Source organism: Vombatus ursinus, unplaced genomic scaffold (genome assembly GCF_900497805.2).
Source record: "Vombatus ursinus unplaced genomic scaffold, bare-nosed wombat genome assembly UNPS02014770.1, whole genome shotgun sequence".
Classification (NCBI taxonomy): domain Eukaryota; kingdom Metazoa; phylum Chordata; class Mammalia; order Diprotodontia; family Vombatidae; genus Vombatus; species Vombatus ursinus.
Window position 1 is genome coordinate 27409868 of NW_020954548.1, and position 20957 is coordinate 27430824.

At 37.3% G+C, this 20957-nt stretch overlaps 1 protein-coding gene across 2 annotated transcripts in view; it reads left to right on the forward strand.

The window, feature by feature from the left end:
• Positions 1 to 20957, forward strand: part of RFX3 (regulatory factor X3) — a 324392-nt gene that overhangs the window by 184448 nt on the left and 118987 nt on the right. For both annotated transcript variants that reach the window (XM_027862977.1, XM_027862978.1), the window contains exon 3: positions 4827 to 4924. In XM_027862977.1, coding sequence (XP_027718778.1) covers positions 4827 to 4924 — 98 coding nt within the window. The remainder of the gene's footprint in view (positions 1 to 4826; positions 4925 to 20957) is intronic.

Below are 20957 nucleotides of genomic sequence, written 5' to 3' on the forward strand. Positions count from 1 at the left end.
CTGTGCTCAAGCTAAAAATCCTCCCTCCCCACTGCCTACTGGAATCCTTAATTTCTCTTAAAACTCAACTCAGTTGCCACCATCTACAAGTAATATTGTTCTCCCTCCCCAAATTACTTTGTGTTCGTTCTGGGTATATTCTGTACCTCCATATGTATACATGCTATCTCTCCCATTAGAATGTAAGCTTCTTGAGGACAGAAGCTGTTTTATTTTCTTTAAATCCTTAGCACATGTACAGTGTCTGCCACTTACTGCAAACATAATAAATGTGGTGGTTGTTTTTTTTTTTTACTAGTTGATCATCAGGGTGATATTTTGTTCAATTCATACATGAAACTGCTGGAGAATATAAGTGTGTTCATGGCAGTGGGGTAGAATGTGCATTGAGTATAGTAAGTGCTCAAAGCAAGGGAGGGATTATTTTAAGATGGGGAAAATTAAATAAAATAATAAATTAAAAATTAAAATGGAGAAAAGAGAAGACTTTTAAAAATATATTTTATTTATTTCATTAAATATTTCCTAATTATGTGCAAAACCAAATTTAACAATCTTTCTTTAAATTTTGAATTCCAAATTGTGTCTCCTTCTTCTTCTTTGGGAATTCAAGCAATTTAATATCAGTTATACATGTGAAGTCATGCAAACATATTTCCATATTAGCCATGTTGCAAAAGAAGATACAATTAAAGAAAATAAAGCAAGAAAAACATTTTTAAAAGTATGCATCAATCTGCATTCAGAGTTTATCATTTCTCTCTGAAGGTGGATAACATTTTTCCTCATGGGTCCTTTGGAATTGTGTTGGATCATTGTCTTGATCAGAGTAGCTATTTCATAGTTGATCATCCTTATAATATTGCTATTACTATGTACAACATTCTCCTGGTTTTGCTTACTTCATTTTATATTAGTTCGTCTAAGTCTTCCCAAGTTTTTCCTGAAACCATTCTGCTCATCATTTCATATAGCACAATAGTATTCCATCACAATCATATACTATAACTTATTCAGACATTCCTCAATCTCCTCAATTTTCAATTCTTTGATACCACAAAAAGAGCTGCCATAAATACTTTTGTACAAATAGGTCCTTTTCCCTTTTCTTTGATCTCTATGAGATACACACCCAGTATTGCTAGGTCAAAGGGTATACATAGTTTTATAGCTCCTTGGGCATAGTTCCAAATTCTTCCCCAGAATGGTTGGACTAATTCACAACTCCAACAGCAGTACATTAGTGTCTCAATTTTTCCACATTCTCTCCAGCATTTGTCATTTTCCTTTTTTGTTGTGTTAGGCAATCTGATAGGCATGAGGTGGTATCTCAGAGTTGTTTTAATTTGTATTTCTCTAATCAATAATGATTTAGAGCATTTTTTCCCCCTGTGATTATTGGCTCCACCCCCATAAGTTTATCAAGAAAATATTTTTTAAAGGAAATAAATATTGAATCTGGCTCTGAATAAAGTAATAGATATTTATTGTTAAACATATTTTCTGCAGGAAGGCATTTTAGGAAGGAAGAGAACCCTAAGAGCAAGGGAAATGAGGCAAGAATAAGCAAGCTATATACATGAGGAATTGTAAGGCTGGCCTCAATGGAATGAAGTGACCTTGTTAACTCTTCAAGTGGAACTAATTAATGGACAGTGAATTGCAGCTGCTCAGCCAAGTCATTTAGACCTCTCCTCTGTACAAAAAAAAAAAAACAATTAGTGTGATTTTGAAAGTGTAGAGGACCCCCAACTGAAGAAAATCCATCCACCAGTGCAGTTCAGCAACTGTTTTGCAACATTTTTTAGATAGTTTTAGATAGTTGTCTGAGGCCACTGAAAGGTTAAGTGACTTGCCCAGGGTCAAATGGCTAGTAGGTGTCCAAGCAGCACTTGAACTCAAGTCATCCTGAGTCAAAGACCAGTTCTTTATCCACTAGAACAGCCTGGCTATGTCTTCATCTTATATGTACTGTGCACTCAATAACTATTTGTTGCTGTTGTGGAAAGACAATGGGGAGCTTGTTCTTAAGGATAGGATCAATATGATGGTTTGGTCTTTTAAATTCTGAAGCATTTTTTTAATTTCCCCTTTTTATTATGAACTTAAAAAACATAACAACATGAACATTTCAATATACAAAGAACAGACAAAGAGGATCTTATGTGGAAACTTGATTATTATATACAGCTTAGTATTTTTAAAATGAATATTAGATTTAACATGATAACACCCTGCTTGTCTCTGTCCTCTTCTGAACTTCCTTTGGCTCTCTTCTGAATATTTTAAAAATGTTTAATTGATGCTCTTTTCTCTCTTCTTTTTTTTTTCCATCAATTTTCACTATCCATTCACATCACCTCGCTATTCTCCACCTCCAAATAAAAGCCTTCTCTTATAACAAAGTAGTCAAGCAAAAAAAAAAAAATAATTACACACTGGGCATGTCTGAAAATGTACTTTGTATTCTGCACCTAATGTAGGTCCATCATCTCTCTGACAAAAGATAGGAAGCATGCTTCATCAATCTTCTGGAGTCATGATTGGTCATATTGATCACAGTTTTTAAAGTTTTTAAAGTTTTCATTTATAATGTTGTGGTTATTAAATAAATAGTTGTTTTGGTTCTGCTCACTTCACTCTACCTCAGTTCATATTCTCTGAATCCATCTGTTCCTTTCATCATTTCTTATAGCATAATGATATTCTATTACTGTCATATACAGTGCTGTAATTTGCTCAGCTATTCCCCATCTGATGGACATCCACTCACTTTATTTTCAGTCCTTTGCTACAAATATTTTTGTATATATCAGTCCTTTTCCTCTGTCTTTCACCCTTTGGGGAAGGGGTATAATATGCCTAGCAAAACAAAGGGTATATATAAGTTAGTGATTTGGGGGGTATGGCTCCAAATTTCTATCCAGAATGGTTAAACCAATGATACCTTGGTGTGCCTACAGCCCTTTCCACAAACGTCATTTTCCTTTTTTGAAATCCTTGTCAATCTGACGAGTATATTTTAATTTACATTTCTCTTGTTAATAGTGACTTGGAATATTTTTATATGGTTACTGCCAGCTTATATAACTTTTTTCAAAAACTTTCTACTTATACTCTGACTACTTTTTGTAAAATGGTTTTTGTTCTTAAATATTTCTATCAATTCCCTCTATATCTTGCCTATCAGACCAATATCTAAGAAATTTCCTGCAAAGATGTTTTTCCCAGTTGACTTTTTCTTCTAATTCTAACTGCATTAATTTTGTTTGTGCAAAATCTTTTTCATTTTATAGCTAAATCATATATCTTTAGTATTCTTCATTAAGGAAGAAACACTTAGGTTGCAGAAAAGTGCTTAGATATCTGAGCTATAGATATAGATGTCTGAGCAATATCTTTTTATTTCAATGGTTGTAAAATCAGATTCAAGAGCTTCCAACAGCTCTTAAGACAACTTTTTCAATAAATAAAGCAATGTTTAGCATATGGGATAGATCCCTTTGTGGAATATTTTTAGAAGGACACCATAAACATTCACGCAGTATGACAGACTATGTGGTCAGCACCTATGGAGGGAGTGTTACTGAGAGGTGTAGGACATAAAATCTCCTTCTAATTGTTAATTGATTAGAAAAGTAATTTGACTTGGTAGAGAAAAATACAAAAATCTTGAGAGATGTCCTCCAACAAGCTTATTTTCATATATATGTAAAGTCAAACAATGAACTCATTGTCTGATCTTGCCTGATTCTTTATGCAATCTATGATGATTTTTTTCTGATTATAGAAAGAGATTTATATCAAAAGTTTTTCAGTGGTCTGTTTCATTTGTACAAAAAATATTTTTGTTACTTAAAAGTCTGGCACTGTTTTATTTTGAGGGAAGTGCTACAGTGCTCTATGTGGGTTCGTTAATACTTGTCAGTGAAGTGGAGAAGCCTTTGGTTTGATGATGATTTGTACAACCTTTAATTTTTTTTTCAACTTTGCCAGTTGGGCACTTATGCTAATTAAGTTGATTTGCATAGTTTATGCAGCCTAAGTGGGACCTGAGAATTGTTAGAGCATTTCATGTTTTGCTTGCTATAACTGTATGAGGTTAATATTATTTTGATCAAACTATCTCTTGTAATAAAACTTAACGATGCTCACAGTTCAGATGGTAGCCAACTAAATGCCTTTCTCAGTCAACCAGGGTCCTTGGAAATTGTAGTCAAGGCAGCATATATTGGACTGTGGTTATCTGTGGGCACTTCATGGTCTCCTGTCAAAAAATGACATACTCTAATTTATAAAATCAATAATTTAAGATCATTATAAGTTTGTGTGATCATTCTGTGTGGTTTTCTTTCAGTAATGATGCTAATTAGCAGCTGTGAATACCAGCAATTGAAATAAAGCCTTGCATATTATTTACCAGTTAGTTATACTGGCAAGAATCCTTTTTTCTTAAGCAATGTTAATAGTACATATGTATTATATAGCTTTATATGTATGTCTGAAATTCTCATTTTATTTTAGTTTATTGAAGTGATAATGAGCATCTTAAGAACTGCATTCAACTGAAGCCACTGACACGAACCTTTCAGAATTATAAACCCAAACATTTTAAAGTGTGTGCATTTATGTAAAACAGAAATCATGTGCCTTAATTTAAACACTCTGCTTCATCCAGAATTAACAAGAACTTAAATTTAAATTACTGTCTATCTAGTGGTTTATTTTTTTAATGACGTGATTGCATCTTACAGCAACCATTAGAGCAAACTTAATAGTCTACATCCATATCACAAAGCACAATATCCCTTGTATTTATTTTTCAGGTACAGCAAGTACAGACTGTACAGCAGGTGCAGCATGTCTACCCAGCTCAGGTGCAGTATGTGGAGGGAAGCGATACAGTCTACACAAATGGAGCAATGTAAGTACATCAGAAACTTTTTAAGGCAGTTTGGTTGGAAAAAATGTCTAAGTGTCTGACGTGGTGCTTCATTGGACTGAAATATTATTTATCTTTTAGATAAATTCCTCCCATTTCAGTTCAATTTGACAAGCACTTATCAAGTACCTACTATGTTTCAGTAACTATTCTGGGTGCTGGGATGATTACAAAAAAAAAAAGAAAGAAAAGAAAAGAAACAGTTCTTGCCCTCAATAGGTTTACATTCCTAGGTGTGTAAGTGGGGGAAGGAGAGGACAACATTGATTCAGATAAGCTAATATAAAATGTACACAAAGTAAATATGAAGTAATTTAAAGGGAGAGAGGAGGTTGTTGGGGAGATTGCTAATACCTGAGGGCATCAGGAAAGGGCCTTAGGTAGGAGGAAGCACTTGGCCTAAGTCTTAAAGAGAAGGAACTAGGAACAGATATGGGACATAGATTGTGCAAAGGTACAAAGCCTGGAAATTGGAGGTTATAGAAAGCAGACCTATTGTAACTTAATGTATGGGCTAGCAATGTGAAATCAGTCTAGAAAGACAAATTGGAGCCAGATTGGAAAGGGATTCATGTGCCAAAAAGAGACATTTGTATTTTATCCTAGAGGCAATGGGGGTCACTGAAGCTTCTTGGTGAGGATAGTAAGGTGGTCAAACCTGTACTTTAGGAATATCTGTTTTGTAGCTGTGATCAAGGGAAGAGACTAGAGAATGGCAGAATTATTAGTCTACACAAGAGATAATGAAGGCCTGAATTAGGGCAGTGAACGTGTGTGTGTGTGTGTGTTTGTGTGTGTGTGTGTGTGTGTGTGTGGAAAGAAGGAAATAGATGCAAGAGACATGGTAATAGAATGACAAGACTTGGTATTCATTACATATCTCTTATAAAAGAGAATGAAGGATCAAGGATGATGCCTAATTTACAAATGTGGGTGATTAAAGGGATGGTGATTCATGAATAAATGAATGAATGAATGAATGAATGAATGAATGAGCATGAGCATTTTTAAGCCCTTACTATATGCCAAGAACAGTGCTAAGTAGTGGATATGCATGCAAATGGAAAATCAGAGAGGAGGTTGACTGGAAAGGAGCGCAGGCTACATCCAGGGAACGATGGGGGGACATAGGCTGGTACCCACTGTTTGCTACCAACTGTAGGTGAATGTCCTGTAGTCTGGAAGACACAAATCTGACAGAAAAGACTGCAGGGGCCAAATATGACAGGATAAAAGATCCTTAGCTCTGATGGATTCAGATAATTCAGTTTTCCAACCATTCAGTATCAAATCCACCTCATAGCCAGACTCAGGTAACATTCCTTTTCAAAGGAACATAATGGGGAAACTAATGTTTCCCTCCATTGCCTTACCTCCCTATGGCCCCTGGCCACTTCCCACCCTTAATCCTAGCTAGGCTCCATTCTCCCTTGGCCACATGGTCCAGGTCCCTGGCATTCTATTACCTCACAGTCCCAGCAGACTACTTGGCCACTCCTAGATCTCTCCCACAGTCTTTCTGTATATAAGGTCCATCTTTTCTCCATTAAGGTGCTCAGATTCTTAAAATCTAGCCACTGCTCAGATTCTTATAATCTAGCTCACTAGTGTTCAGACTCCTTAAGAGTCTGCTTAATGTGACAGATGTTCTAATAAACCTCGTCTTTGGCTGAAAGAAGGCTTGGGTCGAAATCTTTCGGATGGGACCCATGTGTTGTGATTCTGGGGTTCCAGCACCCCTAAAGCCCTAAATCTCAACAGTCGGAGCTTCCAGAAGTTCTCTTGTTCATTCCTCTGGCCCAGATGAATGTTGGCTTCAGTAATTTTAAGCAAAGGAAGCTTTTTCCCTCATAGAGGCCAAGCTGCATCTTTTGTCCTGCCATTTCATGGTCTCTTAATTCTTCCTCTTGATTACAGCTAACCACACTCCAAACTGTTAATAGTATTAACTGTAATGATTCTTATGGGCAATGAAAACACCTAGGCCTTGAAGGCAATGAGGGTTGGGACAGTGAAATCCATTCTAAGTCTGGAGAAAGGCAGAGATGGGAGAGGACTGGATGAAATCATGGGGAGGGATAGGATTATAGATTTCTATTGGGTGGATCATAGATATAATCTGGAAATACAATCTAATCTGTAAAATGAGAGAGTTGAATTAAGGTGCCTCTAAAATCTCTTCCTGCTCAGAGTCATGCCTAGCTGCCTTCTTCCTCTGCCCCTTCAATCCTTTTCTTCCTTTGATTAGTTCTTCCCAGAATCCCATTTGAGGAAGGGCAGAGACTAACCATCCTTCATTCTCTCCCCACCCATTCCTTTTAGCCCCCTTTTCTGTGTTATCTTTCCCCATTAGAATATATGCTCCTTGAGGGCAGGGACTGTCTTTTTCCTTACACTTGTATCTCCAGCACTTAGAGCACCTAGTAGGAGTTTAATAAACACTTGTTGTAGGGCTCTATTGACAACATCAAAAGATCAGGAAGAAAGCCTCCATCATGTTGGATGCTGCCCTATGGAGGAATTTTGGGAGAACATGGCCAACAGTTACACAGAATAAAGAGGGCAAGGACAGTTGTCATCTGTACTGTTGGAGTCATTGTCTACATGAATGAGATAATAACAGATTTTAAGTAATGAAAAGTAAAATCTGCTGAGAGAATGTAAGCTCCTCAAGGGCAAAGACTATTTCATTTTTGTGCCGTATGTATAGTGTGCATTTCATAAATGCATGTTGTTAAAAAAAAAAAAAAGAAAGAAAAGAAAATCCATCCGAGTTCTTCAGATAGGAGGGTTCAGGTGCAGGAGGTTTGAAAATACCCTCTGATGCTTAGAGTGTAGCAACATAGTAGATAGCAAGGCCCAGAGATTCTTAGAATTCATCATCGTAATAGATGACTATTCTTGGGGGATCTGAGGAGCCCCGTGTTAGGGCAGTTGTTAAGGCCCAGGAGTCTTACATCTTACCTGAAGAATTCTAATTGATGACCCCCTTGTCATCCAAGTAACATGAGTGACCATTTCCTCCTCACCTCAACTAATAACTTAGAGGATCGCAAGTCCACAAGCCTTGGGACTGGTGGAGTGGGCTTTCTAGGCTACATCCTGCAAGGATGGGGATGGAGGAAAAATCAGCATCCAGGCACTAGAAAGAAAACCAAAAGGAGGCATTGGCAAGGATATTGAGGGACAAAGAGATCCTGGTAAAATCTGAGAAGGGCTAAAGTTGAGATCGGGAGAAGGTCTTATGGATCAATTGACAGGCATTCATTAAGCACTTTGTGCTAGGCACTGGGGATAAAGAAAACAAAAGTTAAAAGTCACTACCCCCCAGAAGCTTATATTCTCTCAGTAAAGGTCCATAAATGAATATATATACACACATGCACATATATATACACATATATAGATTGTGTGTATATATGCACATATATATATATAAATGATGATATATAAAATAAATATAAGGTATAGAAAGATTGAGAGGGAGAATACAAACAGGTTGGGAGACCTAGAATGTTTTCATGTAGACCAGAGGTGTCAAAAACCTCAGGCTGCAACAAAGAAACCTGATTAACATATAATTGGAAAACATTTAACAACCCCCCCCCACCTCCTGCCCGCCCCCGCCCCCCCCCCAGCCAAATAATACAATAGGACATAGATAATGTGACTAATGGTTTTCTAAGACAATATTCAGCCTGCAGGGATCCTTATGTATGGGTGAGTAGTCTTGTTTCTGTTTGACATTGATACAGACTGTTTCTCTTAAGCCAAACCTTGAAGGAAAGCAGGGATTCAAAGAGTTGGTGCTGGTGTACATTCCATGCACAGGAAGTAGCCAGTACAAAGGTGCAGAAATGAGAGCTGTAATGTCATGGGTGAAGAACAGAAGGGGAGGCTACTGCAATTGGACAGTAGAGTTCAGGAAGATGAGCAATGTAGAATGAGGCTTGAAAGGTAAGTTGGGACCAGGTTGCACTTATACAAAGGCATGGAAAAGGGAAAATTTAAACAGAGGAAGTTATATACTATTTGATCCTAGAGGCAATAGAGAAACATTGAAGTTTACTGAATAAGAGAGTGAAATGACTAGACTTGCAGTTTAGGAAAATTACTTTCTCAGCTGTGTGTAGGATGAATTGGGAAAGGGAGAGGCTTGAGTGAGGTCAATTAAGAGGATGTTGCAGTAGTCCAGGCAAGAGCTAATGAGAGGCTGAACTAGGGTGGTGCCCTTGTGAGCGTGAGAATGCATGTGAAAAATAATTGTGGAGGGAAAATGACAAGATGTGGTTACTGATTGGACATCTGGGATGAGGGCAAATGAGAAGTCAAGAATAATACTCAGATTTGCAATCCTTAGAAGCAATAGGGAAGTTCTGAAGTAGGGGGTGGGGAAACCATGATGAGTTTGGTTTGGGATGTGTTGAGTTTAAGATGAGATGTTTTTGAAGTAGCCAAAAGGCAGTTAAAAATGCACAACTGGAGCTTGGGAAAAGGAACCTAGACTAAATATATGAGTCCAAGAATCATCTGTATAGAGATAATTAAACCCACGGAAACTAATATCCATAATACACTTTCACCATGTGAAAGAGTATAGAGAAAGAAGAGAATAGAGCTCAGGATCAAGTTTTGGGGTACATCCATAGTTAGGGGTATGATATAGAATTTTAACTAATGAAGGAGACTCAGAAAGAATAGTCAGCTAGGAGCCAGGGCCAAGAAAAGGCAATGTCATGAAATCCCAGAAAAAAGAGTATCAAATGCTGCAGAGAAATTGAGAAGTCATCAGATTTGGCAATTGAAAGATCATTGTTCTTTTCAATATATTGATCAGTTTTACTGGTTGTTTTTCTGTTCTTCCTCGTTTTCTTTTAAAAATATTCTTTATTACATAAGTTGACTTTCTAGGAGATGGATGAGGAAAGAATCCTGGGGGAAAATGCAGGGGATGTAAAAAAAGAAAAGATATCAATGAAAACTTATTTTTTAAAGAGATTATTGGTAATTTAGGAGAATTTAGTTTCAGTTGTTTGATGGGGTCAAGGGAAGACGAAATGGAGGAAAGGGTGTGAACAACTTTTTCTGGAAATTTGACAGCAGGGGAAGAAATATGGGATGATAGCTTAAGTAGAGCACTAGCATGGGGGGATGATAAGATGTATTTTTTTGGGATGGCAAAGACTTGGTCAGCAAGGTAGGATGCAGTAGATAAGGAGAAACTGAAGATTAGAGAGAAAAGGTGATGATTCTAGGGATAGTTTAATGGAGAATACAGGAAAAGATGCAACCAGCTGTGCATAGAGATTTGTCTTGGTGAAGAGAAGAACTCTTCATAGATTAGAGCTAAGCAGATTAGAATAGGGGTGCTATCAAAGTATTTTAAGATGAAGAGAAAGGGAAAAGAAGGAGCTCCCAATGAGTGCTCTCCATTCTCTCAGTGAAGTTGAAGCAAGGTCCTCAGTTGAGAGGAAGGAGGTGGAGAGACTTGAAAAGAGGTTTGAAAGCGCCTCTGTGATGAATGGGGGGAGAAAACCAATTAGTCAGTCCATTCAGTCAGCTAGCATTTAGGAAACATAACTCCGTGCTAGGCATTGTGCTAAGTACTGGGGATACAAAGAAAGGCAAAAAACACTCCCTATTCTTGAGGGGCTTACAATCTAGTGGAGAAGACAACATGCAAACAACTATGTACAAACAAGATAGATCCAGGATAAATTGAAAAGTGTGTCATAGGGAAGACACTTAGATTAAAGAGGACTAGGAAAGGCTTCTTTCAGAAAATTGGATTTTAGCTGAAACTGAAAGGAAGCTAGCAGGCAGAGATGAGGAGGGAGCACATTCTAGGTACGGGAGACAGCCAGAGAAAATGCTGGGAGTCAGATGGATATGTAAGCAATAGCAAGGAGGCTAGTGTCACTGGATCACAGAGTAGGTGAAGGGGAGTAAGGTATGAGAAGGCTGGAAAAGTAGAAAGGGGCCAGGTTATGAAGGGCTTTAAAAGCCAAACAGAACATTTTATATTTAATCCTGGAAGTAATGGGGAGGGAAAATAGGGAGTGATAACAGGATTGTCTTCTGAAGTGAGGACCCAGTGGAGATTAGATGACATTTTAGTGGATCCAGCCACCTTTGTTCAGTAGCTCATTAGTAGAAACAGAAAAGACAGACAGGGTTGGGGTTGAGCATTGATAAAAGAGGGGCAAAGGATTTGAGAGCCAGGGCCAGTGTAGAGTTGAATTGACTATTGGATTGAGATTAGGAAGGGTTTGGAGGGAAAAGATAATGAATTCTGTTTTGGAAATGTTGAGTTTGATGTACACATGGATCATTCATGTCAAGCAGCTAATTGGAAATTCAGGACTGGAGCTCAGGAGAAAGATGAGGTTTAGATTTGTAGATTCAGGAGTTATCTGTCTAGAGATGATATTAAATCCATAAATTCGGATGAGCTCATTAAGAAGGGAAAACTTGCAAAGAAAGAAGAGAAAAGGAACCAGGGCAGTGTCTTAAGTGACATTTACAATTCAGGGTGGGAGATAGATGATGATTCAGCAAAAGGTACTATGAGAAGACAGCTATGAGAAGAAATAGGAGAGAGGAGCGTCCCAAATACCCAAGTTGGAAGAAAGAAGATAACGGGAAAAGTATCAAACACTGTGAAGAGATCAAAAAGGACATGAATTGAGGAAATGGCCATTGGATTCAGAATTTAAAAGAATATTAGTAATCTTGGAAAAAGTGGATTTGGTCAAATTGTGGGTTTGAATGTCATTCACAAGGGATCCAGGAGTGAGTGGGTTGTAAGGAAATAGAAACAAGTAGAGATAACTTTCTTCTCTAAGAAAGGTATAATCTATATAAAATGATAGCTTGCGGGGATAGGTAAAGTCAAGTAAAGATTTTTTTTTAAAGGAAATTCATGTTTATTAGGCAATAGGGTAGGAACTAGTGGATAAAGAAATCAAAATTTTAGTATAGAGGGAATGATTAAAATGTCACTTTCCTAGAGGAAATAGTGTGGGGAATAGTCTCTGGTCTCAAAGACTAGTTAGTCAGTCAGTCAACTAGCATTTATTAAACATCTACTATGTGCTAGGCACTGTGTTAAGTCCTTGAGACTACAAAGAAAGGCCAAAAACAGTCCTTACTCTCAAGGATCTCACAGTCTAATGGAGGAGATGTCATGCAAACAACTGTGTACAAACAAGATGGGAAAGGAGTCAAGGACACTAACAGAGGGATTGGCCTTGAACCTCTTCTTTTTCTAAGACTAGAAAAAAGGAAAAGAGGATATCAGATAATTTCTCAGCAAAATATAAGACAGAATCCTTTGGTGAGAGTGCTTTGGTGACTTGAGGTGAGAAAAGAAAGTTTTGAACAGACAACATGGGAAAGTAGTATGGTATACTGGAAAGATTATTGCATTTATAGTCAAAGGACCTGGATTGAATCCTCCTTTGTTACTTCTCTTTGTGTGATGAACTTGAGCAATCAGTCAGTCAACAAGTATTCATTAAACACCTACTAAGTTGGGGAAAGGACCTTCTTACATCTCTTCTTTGGGGCCAAGATGGCTCATTATAATTTTGCAGCATTCAGTTTCAGTTGTTTTGTTGTTGTTGTTCTTTCCATTTACATTGTTGTGGTCATTTTGTATATTGTTCTCCTGGTTCTTCATACCTCACTTTGCATCAGTTCATCTAAGTGTTTCCATGCATTTCTATGTTAAATCACATTCACCATTTTTTGCAGCATAGTGATATTCCATTACATTTTTGAATCACAAGCTGTTTAGCCATTTTTCAATCAATGAACATCTATGTTGTTGCCAATTCTTTTTTTTCCTATTAAAGTTGCTATAAACATTTTGGAGTACGAGAGACCTTTCTTTTTGCTATTGACTTGTTTGGGGTATATGTTTAGCAATGACATAGCAAGCATGTTAAACTTTCAGTTTTAAAGTATGCCTTATTATAGTTTGTCTTAAGGTATAATGAGACTCCCTAAGGTAAAATTGTTGTAGAGAAAACACTTATCTACCTATTTCCTAATTATTAGTTATTATAATTTATCAAGAAAATGTTCCTTTTTGTATTCACTGTTTCTACACTGACCAATTAAATGCATACGAAAAGTTCCTATAGAGTTTATTTACCATGGCAACAACAGGGACTTCACAAAACATTAGTGTAGCATCTTCAAAATCTGAGCACAGGGCCTGTTTCACCAAGCTTAAGCTTAGGACTTACTCAGAGGAAGTACTGGAAGTAAAATAAAATGTCTTGAATTTGTTTCCTTTGGTTAACCCATTTGATGTGAGTACCATATTAGTGAATCCAGAGATAGACAGGTTTAATCCTGATGCAACCCAGTTAGTTTGGGTCTACTCCCTAACATCATATTATATCCTTAATTAGCCATCTTAAATGTAAGCATGGGTCAGGAAGGCAGTACGGTGATACAAGCAACATGGTGCTGACATGAGAGATCCTGTGTCTGAATCTTGGCTCTGCAAATTGCATTCTATCAATGTGACTACTTTTCTGGGCCTCAGTTTACTCATCTGTAAAATAATAAGATTAGAATAGATGACCTTTCCCCACTCTTAGTCTGTGATTTAGTGAAGATGACTTCATGTTTCACATCCATCACTATTACTAGACAACCAAACCAAAGAGCCTTCCTAACTGACATAGATTAGTAATATCATCTTCCTACACAGGATATCACACTGCTGTCAATTATACTTAGCAACAAATATCTATCATAATATGAGTTTTAATATAAAAACTAGTCAATAGAGTCTTTCTTTTTACCATTTAAGTAGATTTTAAAATAAAGCGAGTAGAGTTTGTAGCATTTTTCCTTCAACATTTTTTTTAGCTTAACCCAAGGTTAACTTTCTGAATTTTGTAATATTGCCATTTGTGGTCATTTTATTTTTTTCTCCCAATTCTCACTTTGCCCTCTATATTTCTGATTCTTGTTTCCTTGAATTTATCTTAGGTGAGTTCTAAATTTCTGTAATGCATAGGATTGGAATAGTGCCAAGCTAATGGCTATTCCCTAACTAGTAACTAAATCAGATTTCCTCCTCTGTGTGATATTAAATGCCTTTTGATGATGATGTTTCAGAAGATCTAGGCCTGCATCTGATCTCTGCTATGAACCCTTGAGCAAAGTGCTGTGCAACCTGTGGGTGCTCAATTAATACTAGTTCAGTAATGCTAATGTCAATAGGAGTCCCCATGACATACATCATCAGCAGTGCATGGAATCTCATTCAAGAGGTGATGACAGCCCTCACAGAGATGTGTCATCACTTAGGAAAATGTGTAATTGTTATAAATTGATGCTACGACAGTGTTGACCTTGTTCTGGCTGTTAATATGGACAATTAACTGCCATCATAACAGTTTTGCAAATTTGAGTCAGTGAGCACATATCAACTGAATGAGTGTACAACACAACTGAGAATACACTACCTCTCAACGTGTTTGTAGGAGGTAATTCTTCGCTAAAAGAGTAGGAAACTGGATTTCTTTTTTGCCCACCTTTTTTTTTTATGAAAGTATTACAGTAGCAGATTATATATAAGATATTCCATCTCCCTCCTCTGCCTCATTATACTAGCTTGTACCCCATGTAATCCCTCTTCATCTCTACCTCTTTGAATCTCTAATTTCCTATAAGACACTATTCAAGTGTCAAGTGCCATCTTCTACATGAAACTTTTCCTAATCTCTCCAGTGTCTAGTGCCTTATGCATCCCTAAATTAGTGTGTGTGTGTGTGTGTGTGTATGTGTGGTGTACGTACACACACACACACATATGTACCTATATATGACTGTGATTGTCTCCCCCAATAGAATGTAAGCTCCTTGAAGGCAGGGATGATTTGGTTTTTGTTCTGCACCCAACACAATGCCTGAAACATAAAAGATGTTTAAGAAATACTTTTTGATTGAATTTATTGATTTGCTCTTGTGTTATTTGACTTGTACAAAGATTTCCCAGAATTTAGTATACCATTGCTGTATCATCTAATGGGCCTTATAGATCACAGATTTCTAGGTTACTTCTAATTGTTAGACTTGAATTAATTCATACAAAGTTTGTAAACAAATGAAAAAACTTATTTTGGAAAGTCATTTGTGGAAAACTAGGCTTTTGAAGTATTCTGAAATCATCTCTGTATAATTGTTTACCATAATATTGTGAACAACTGTGACAGATTTGTTTCTTTTCCATCTTTCTTCCAAAAGACTGTGAAGAAGCATGAGAAAAGAAACTAACTCCCTTGGCTGTGGGGAAATAAAGAAGTATCACTAATTGCAATTGAATTAACTTTTTGTCAATTTTTAAAAACTGTGGTTGGAAAAAAAAATTATGGTCCTTTTCTATTGCTGTTTACATTTAAGTTACAGTAGGACCTCTGTTTAAATCTACTGCCTAATTTATTTTAGTGATTATCTATGGAAAGTCTATTGTTACATATATGTGAAGTCTGTATACAGAAATATGTCTCTTTGCAAATAGGCATGTAAAAGTATTGCTCCAATTTGAGGAGAGTCCTTCTGGCTATTTCTTTGCAAATGGAGACAAAAATATTGGTGGAATATTATAAAAAGTTAGAATTTTAAAGCTAGAAAGAATCTTATAGTTCATCTTGTCCTATCTCCCTCATTTTATAGACAAGGAAACTGAAGCCCAGAGAGTTCAAATCTGTTGGTAGTCAATGTCAATGTCAAATGTCAATGACAATGACAATGTCAAACAACTAATTATCAGTAGGATTGGAGATAGAATTTTGTTTTTCTTTTTATAATACCTGGCACTCTGGAGGAGAAAGTGAGGCTGGTGGAGGAGGCACAGACTTCCCTGACTCAAGTCAAAGTCAATTGCAAATCATGTCACCATCTTCCTGATGGTCATGGTCCTCTTTGAGAACGAAGGACAAACCACAACCTGTGAGTAGTCCAAGCTGCCTCAATGGGGACCCAGCTGGCCAGTTCCAGTTGGGCATCTCCTCCTCCCCTCCCCTCCCTTTACCTACCCAATCCCTCCTAGAATGGTTAATATTCTAAGGTTGACAACTATACAGCATCACTGGAAGCCCATTTACATTAAAAAGATAGATTTTGGTGCTGAAAAGCAAATTGGGAGCAATTAAAAGTACAGTATAGTTTTCTGAACATAATATAGGGCATTCATTTACTCCTATTCAATTCTGAGCCTAACGCACCTTCAGTACTTTTCCCAAATATGTGTACTGAATATTCTAACTCATGGACTACTTTTCCATCTAATTATATAAACAATAGACTTTAAAAAAAATTCTTTCATCCATGCATTTTCCCTCTCCCTTTCTCATGGATCTCTTTTAAAAGATCATGAATTGCTTTGAGGATGCTCTGTGTTGTTCCGAGGCTTGATAAAATCAACACAATAACTCCCTGACAGAAGCATTGGGAAGATATTTGTGTCCATTTGAACTCCCTGGAGGACATCAAAAAAATACTTCTTAGGAAAATGTGTCTCCTTGCATTTTTGACATTAATAGAGATCCATTGAATGTTTAATTCTGGAACTCCATTTATCAAGGGATCTCAGGTTATCCTAAAATATGCATGAAGACTCCTTATTGGAATTTGAGGTTGTCTTTTGCCTGACCAAGCAAAGAAAATTTAATAGTCCACAAACAAATATGATGGGATACTTTATTCTCCATACCTTACATTTCAGTCATTTATGTGCCTGTAGAGGATCAACTGTGTAAGCCTAACTCAAATTTTCATAAAAGATATTTTGATGTATCACCAGCTACCTTATGGCCCAGACCAGAAATTGAGCCCTGCAGGTTTTAATCCTTCATCCCCAAGACATCTGCACTGGGGATCTACTGTCCTGATTAGTATGTACCTCGATGGGCCTATAGCCATAGCCATGCTTCATTTTACTCCTTTCTCCCTAGCTATTCTTGTTGCCATCCAAGGGTCAGCACCTACTTTCCTGTCCTGAAATGATTATCAAATTAACACCGCTCTTGTTCCTGGAAAGGGATATATGTCAATCTACTCCCCTATTACCAAAATTATTCTGACTGGTTCCACTACACATTTATATTATTTAATCTCAACTGGGCCCTCACTATAGGTAAGCATACTATTCCTCTCCAATTGATTCATTATCCCAATTCTCCAGAGGTGTTCCAAACCTCTTCTTCCCTCAAACTTCCCATAGCACTCCTTCCCTCCATCCTCTTATGCCAGGATCTTGCCTCACATTTCATTAGCAAAACTGAGATAATTTGCTAAGAGATCCCCCTTTTTCTGTCGTCCTCCTTTGCCCATAGTAAGTACTTAAATGTTTTTTTATTCATTCATTCATTCATTCTCTTCTCACATCACTCAGGTATCTCCTTCCAGTATCTTCTCTCTGGTCTAAAATGAAGTGGTAGCCCTTCTCCTTTCCAAGGCAAACATCCCTTCTATTAATCTTATCCCTTCTCTCCATTCTTACTGCAACAACCTTAGTTCAACCCTTATCACCTCTCAAATGGTCTGCTGCAATAGGTTTCTAACTGGTCCTTTTATCTTAGGCGAGACCTAAGTGGTCTTTCTCCCCACTTTATTCCATTTGCCACCGATTTTTCTAAAGCTTTAGGTCTGACCATGTCAATCTTGTCAATGAATTTCAATAACTCCCTATTTCCTTCAGAATCAAATATAAAGTCCTCTGTTTGACATTTAAGGTTCAAGATAACCTGACCTCTTTCCACCTTCCCAGCCTTCTTATATCTTACTCCTTTTCTCATATGCCATGATCCAGCTGCGTTGGCTTCCTTGTAGTTCCTTGAACATTGTACTCCATATTCTGTCTCCTTGTCTTTGCACTATCTATTCTCCATATCTAGAATGTTCTACCTCCTCACCTCTACCTCTTTGTTTTCTTGGCCCCTTTAAAGATTCAGCCTCAAATGTCAAGGTCTGCAGGAAGCCTCTCCCCATACTCCCATAGCTAATGGTTTCCCTCTTTCAGATTACCTTAGTCTACTTTGAATATATATTGTATGCACCTAGTTACTTACATATTATTTTCCCCATTACAATATATGCTCTTTGAGGGCAAAGATTGGGTTTGTTTGTCTTTAAATCCCTAGTGCTTTGTGCAGTGCCTGGCACATAGTGAGAGTTTAATAAACGTTTGTTGACTGACTAACTGCTTAGTTGCTTGTTATCCTTCATTATTGGAGAGGACCAAAATGACGCCACTATGTTGGGGTCAAGGCATACAGTGTGTCTAGCAGTAGCTGATGAGATCAATATGAGCTCAGAAGGCTGTCCCACAGGTCAGGCACAAATAGTCCATGTGAACATTTGGAATGGAGATGTCTCTAAATTTGTACATCTTATGTTTCTTTTAAGGTACTGAAATTCTGCTTTGCTCATAGCATACAGCACCTTCTTTGAAGTGGGCCTGCCCTGCTGGGTGGTCCTCTGCCAGTGTCTCCCATGTCTCACAATCTATTCCAAAGTTCTTCAGAGAGACCTTAAGAGATTAACTAACTGTATATGATCTCACTCTCTCATTGTCCCTGGTGACTACTCCCCTGTGATTGTTATCTTTCCAATTAGAATATGAGCTCCTTGAGGTCAGTACTGTCTTTGCTTTTGTACTTGTATTTCTAATGTGGGGCAAAGTACTTTTCACATAGTAAGTGCTCAATGATTTTTCATTCAAAAATTTTGAATAATGTGTTGAAGTCACCGATATCAAAGTATATGTTGATTTGGTTTAGAATGTGCAAATCTTTATAGTTCTACATTGAATTTTTCTAATTCTTTTTTCTCTGTAACAGATGATGGTATATACATGCCAATTATCTTCATAGTGGCCTTTTTGCATATAAAGGATCACTGCAAGATGAGATAACCAAATATTCCATAATTTTTCTTATTGCCTTTGGATACACAATAAAGGCAATTCATTTTTTTGCTTCTAGCAGTGACCCATCCTTCCATTTAGCTACAAGTTCCTTTTGTCATTTGCTTTTATTGATTGCAAGAATGTCAATATTGTTGTAGTTAAGTTCTTTCAATAGTATGTAAATTTGTTGGTCATTAGATAGTGGTTTCACATTTAGAATACCAAGTTTTATTTATAGAGTGTCTAAATCTGCGTACTTCTTAGCACCCTCAGTGCCCTTTTCCACCGTTCTACAGCTCTGACTATAGAAGTAGAAAAAAAAAAGATGCACAGGGTAGGGTGATTTTTTTTTCATGAATTTCCATAGCCATAATTTTTTTTTTATCAGCTAATGATCATTTTCCCAGATATGAGCCTCTCCATACTTAATGAGTTTATTCATCAGGTACAGACTCTGTCATTAAGACTACTCAAAATTTTTACAGACTGTTAGATCCTGATAGAAGTTATGGGCTTTTATAATAGCCTTTGAGGGTCTAGCATAATTTCCGAGCCTTAACATAGCACCAAATTTGGATTTCTGGGAGAGAAAAACAAAAATAATCCATAGATATTTCTTGTGATATTGGCCAAGTTATTTTATCTTCATATTTGGAATTGGAAAGTTAAATTCAACTACCAACTCTATTTCCACCTTGCCACATTTTGTCATCTGTAAAATAGGGCTAAATAATGCCTGCCTATCACCTCCCAAGGTTATTTGAGCTTGACATGGTAAAAATAGATTAGAAAGTACTTTGAAAAATTAAAAGTACCATTTAACCCTATAACTTATTTGAGGTATGAGACTGGAATGGAAGATTAAGGATGTTTTAGTGGTATAACTTATTGTCATCCTCCTCTGCATTCTGTATCTATTTGGGAACTGCTTTAAAAGCCTTCCAATAAAATTTATAGCTGATACATCATGTTATGAAAGTAGCCTCAAGTATTTGAGGATTAGGCTGGTGTATCCTAAACTCTGGGAGGGCCTACTAAGCTGAAGAGTCTTCACTTGTGAGCTTGGCAGAGGACTATGTATCCAGGTCTAACTAAGTTTGGTGTTTTTTGACTGCAGTGGCTTACCCACCTCCTCCAAGGACATTTATGCTACTTTAATGTTTTATTGTTGTTGTTGTTGTTGTTGTTCAGTTGCATCCAACTTTTTGTGAGCCCTTATGGGGTTTTCTTGACAAAGTTACTGGAGTGGTTTGCCATTTCCTTTTCCAGTTCATTTTACAGGTAAGGAAACTATGGCAAACAGGGTTAAGTGACTTGCCCAGGGTCACACAGCTAGTAAGTATCTGAGGCTGGATTTGAACCCAGTTCTTCCTGACTCCAGGCCCAGTGCTCTATCTACTGCCGCCTTTAATGTAGCACTTTGCAATTTACAAAGCACTTTTGGGGGCAGTTAGATGACACAGTGGATAGAGCACCAGCCCTGGAGTTAGGAGGACCTGAATTCAAATGTGGCCTCACACACATAACACTCACTAGCTGTTTGACTCTGGGCAAGTCACTTAACCTCAATTGCCTCACCAAAAAAAAAAAAAACAAACCACTTTCCTCACCATAACACTGTGAAAAAGGAAGCATGGATATTATTTTTCCCATTTTATGAGTGAAGCTCCTGAGAGAAGGGAATAACTTCCATTGACATTAGTCACAATGCCAGTAAAGCATCCCCTCCACAACCTAGAATGTAAGTCTTCCAAATCCAAGGGTCAGAGGTGCACCACTTCTACTGCTGCATCACACTGCCCCTCCTCTGACGTGTGCCCAGTTCTCCTGAGAAGTGACATGGACATTAAAAAAAAACTTATCATATGATCCCTACCCTTGTTTTACAAATGTGAAAGAAAATAGAAAATGGGTACCTTGCAAAGGACTTAATTGTGCAATACAAGCAAAAGTAGTTGGATTTCCGAGAAGAGATAAATTGATGCTGTTTAGATTCTTCAGGAAGTTTTTCTTAAGGTCAGTACTTAAACTGAACCTTGGAATGCAGTTGGCTAGGGAAGAATGTACAGAGACAATGTGTGT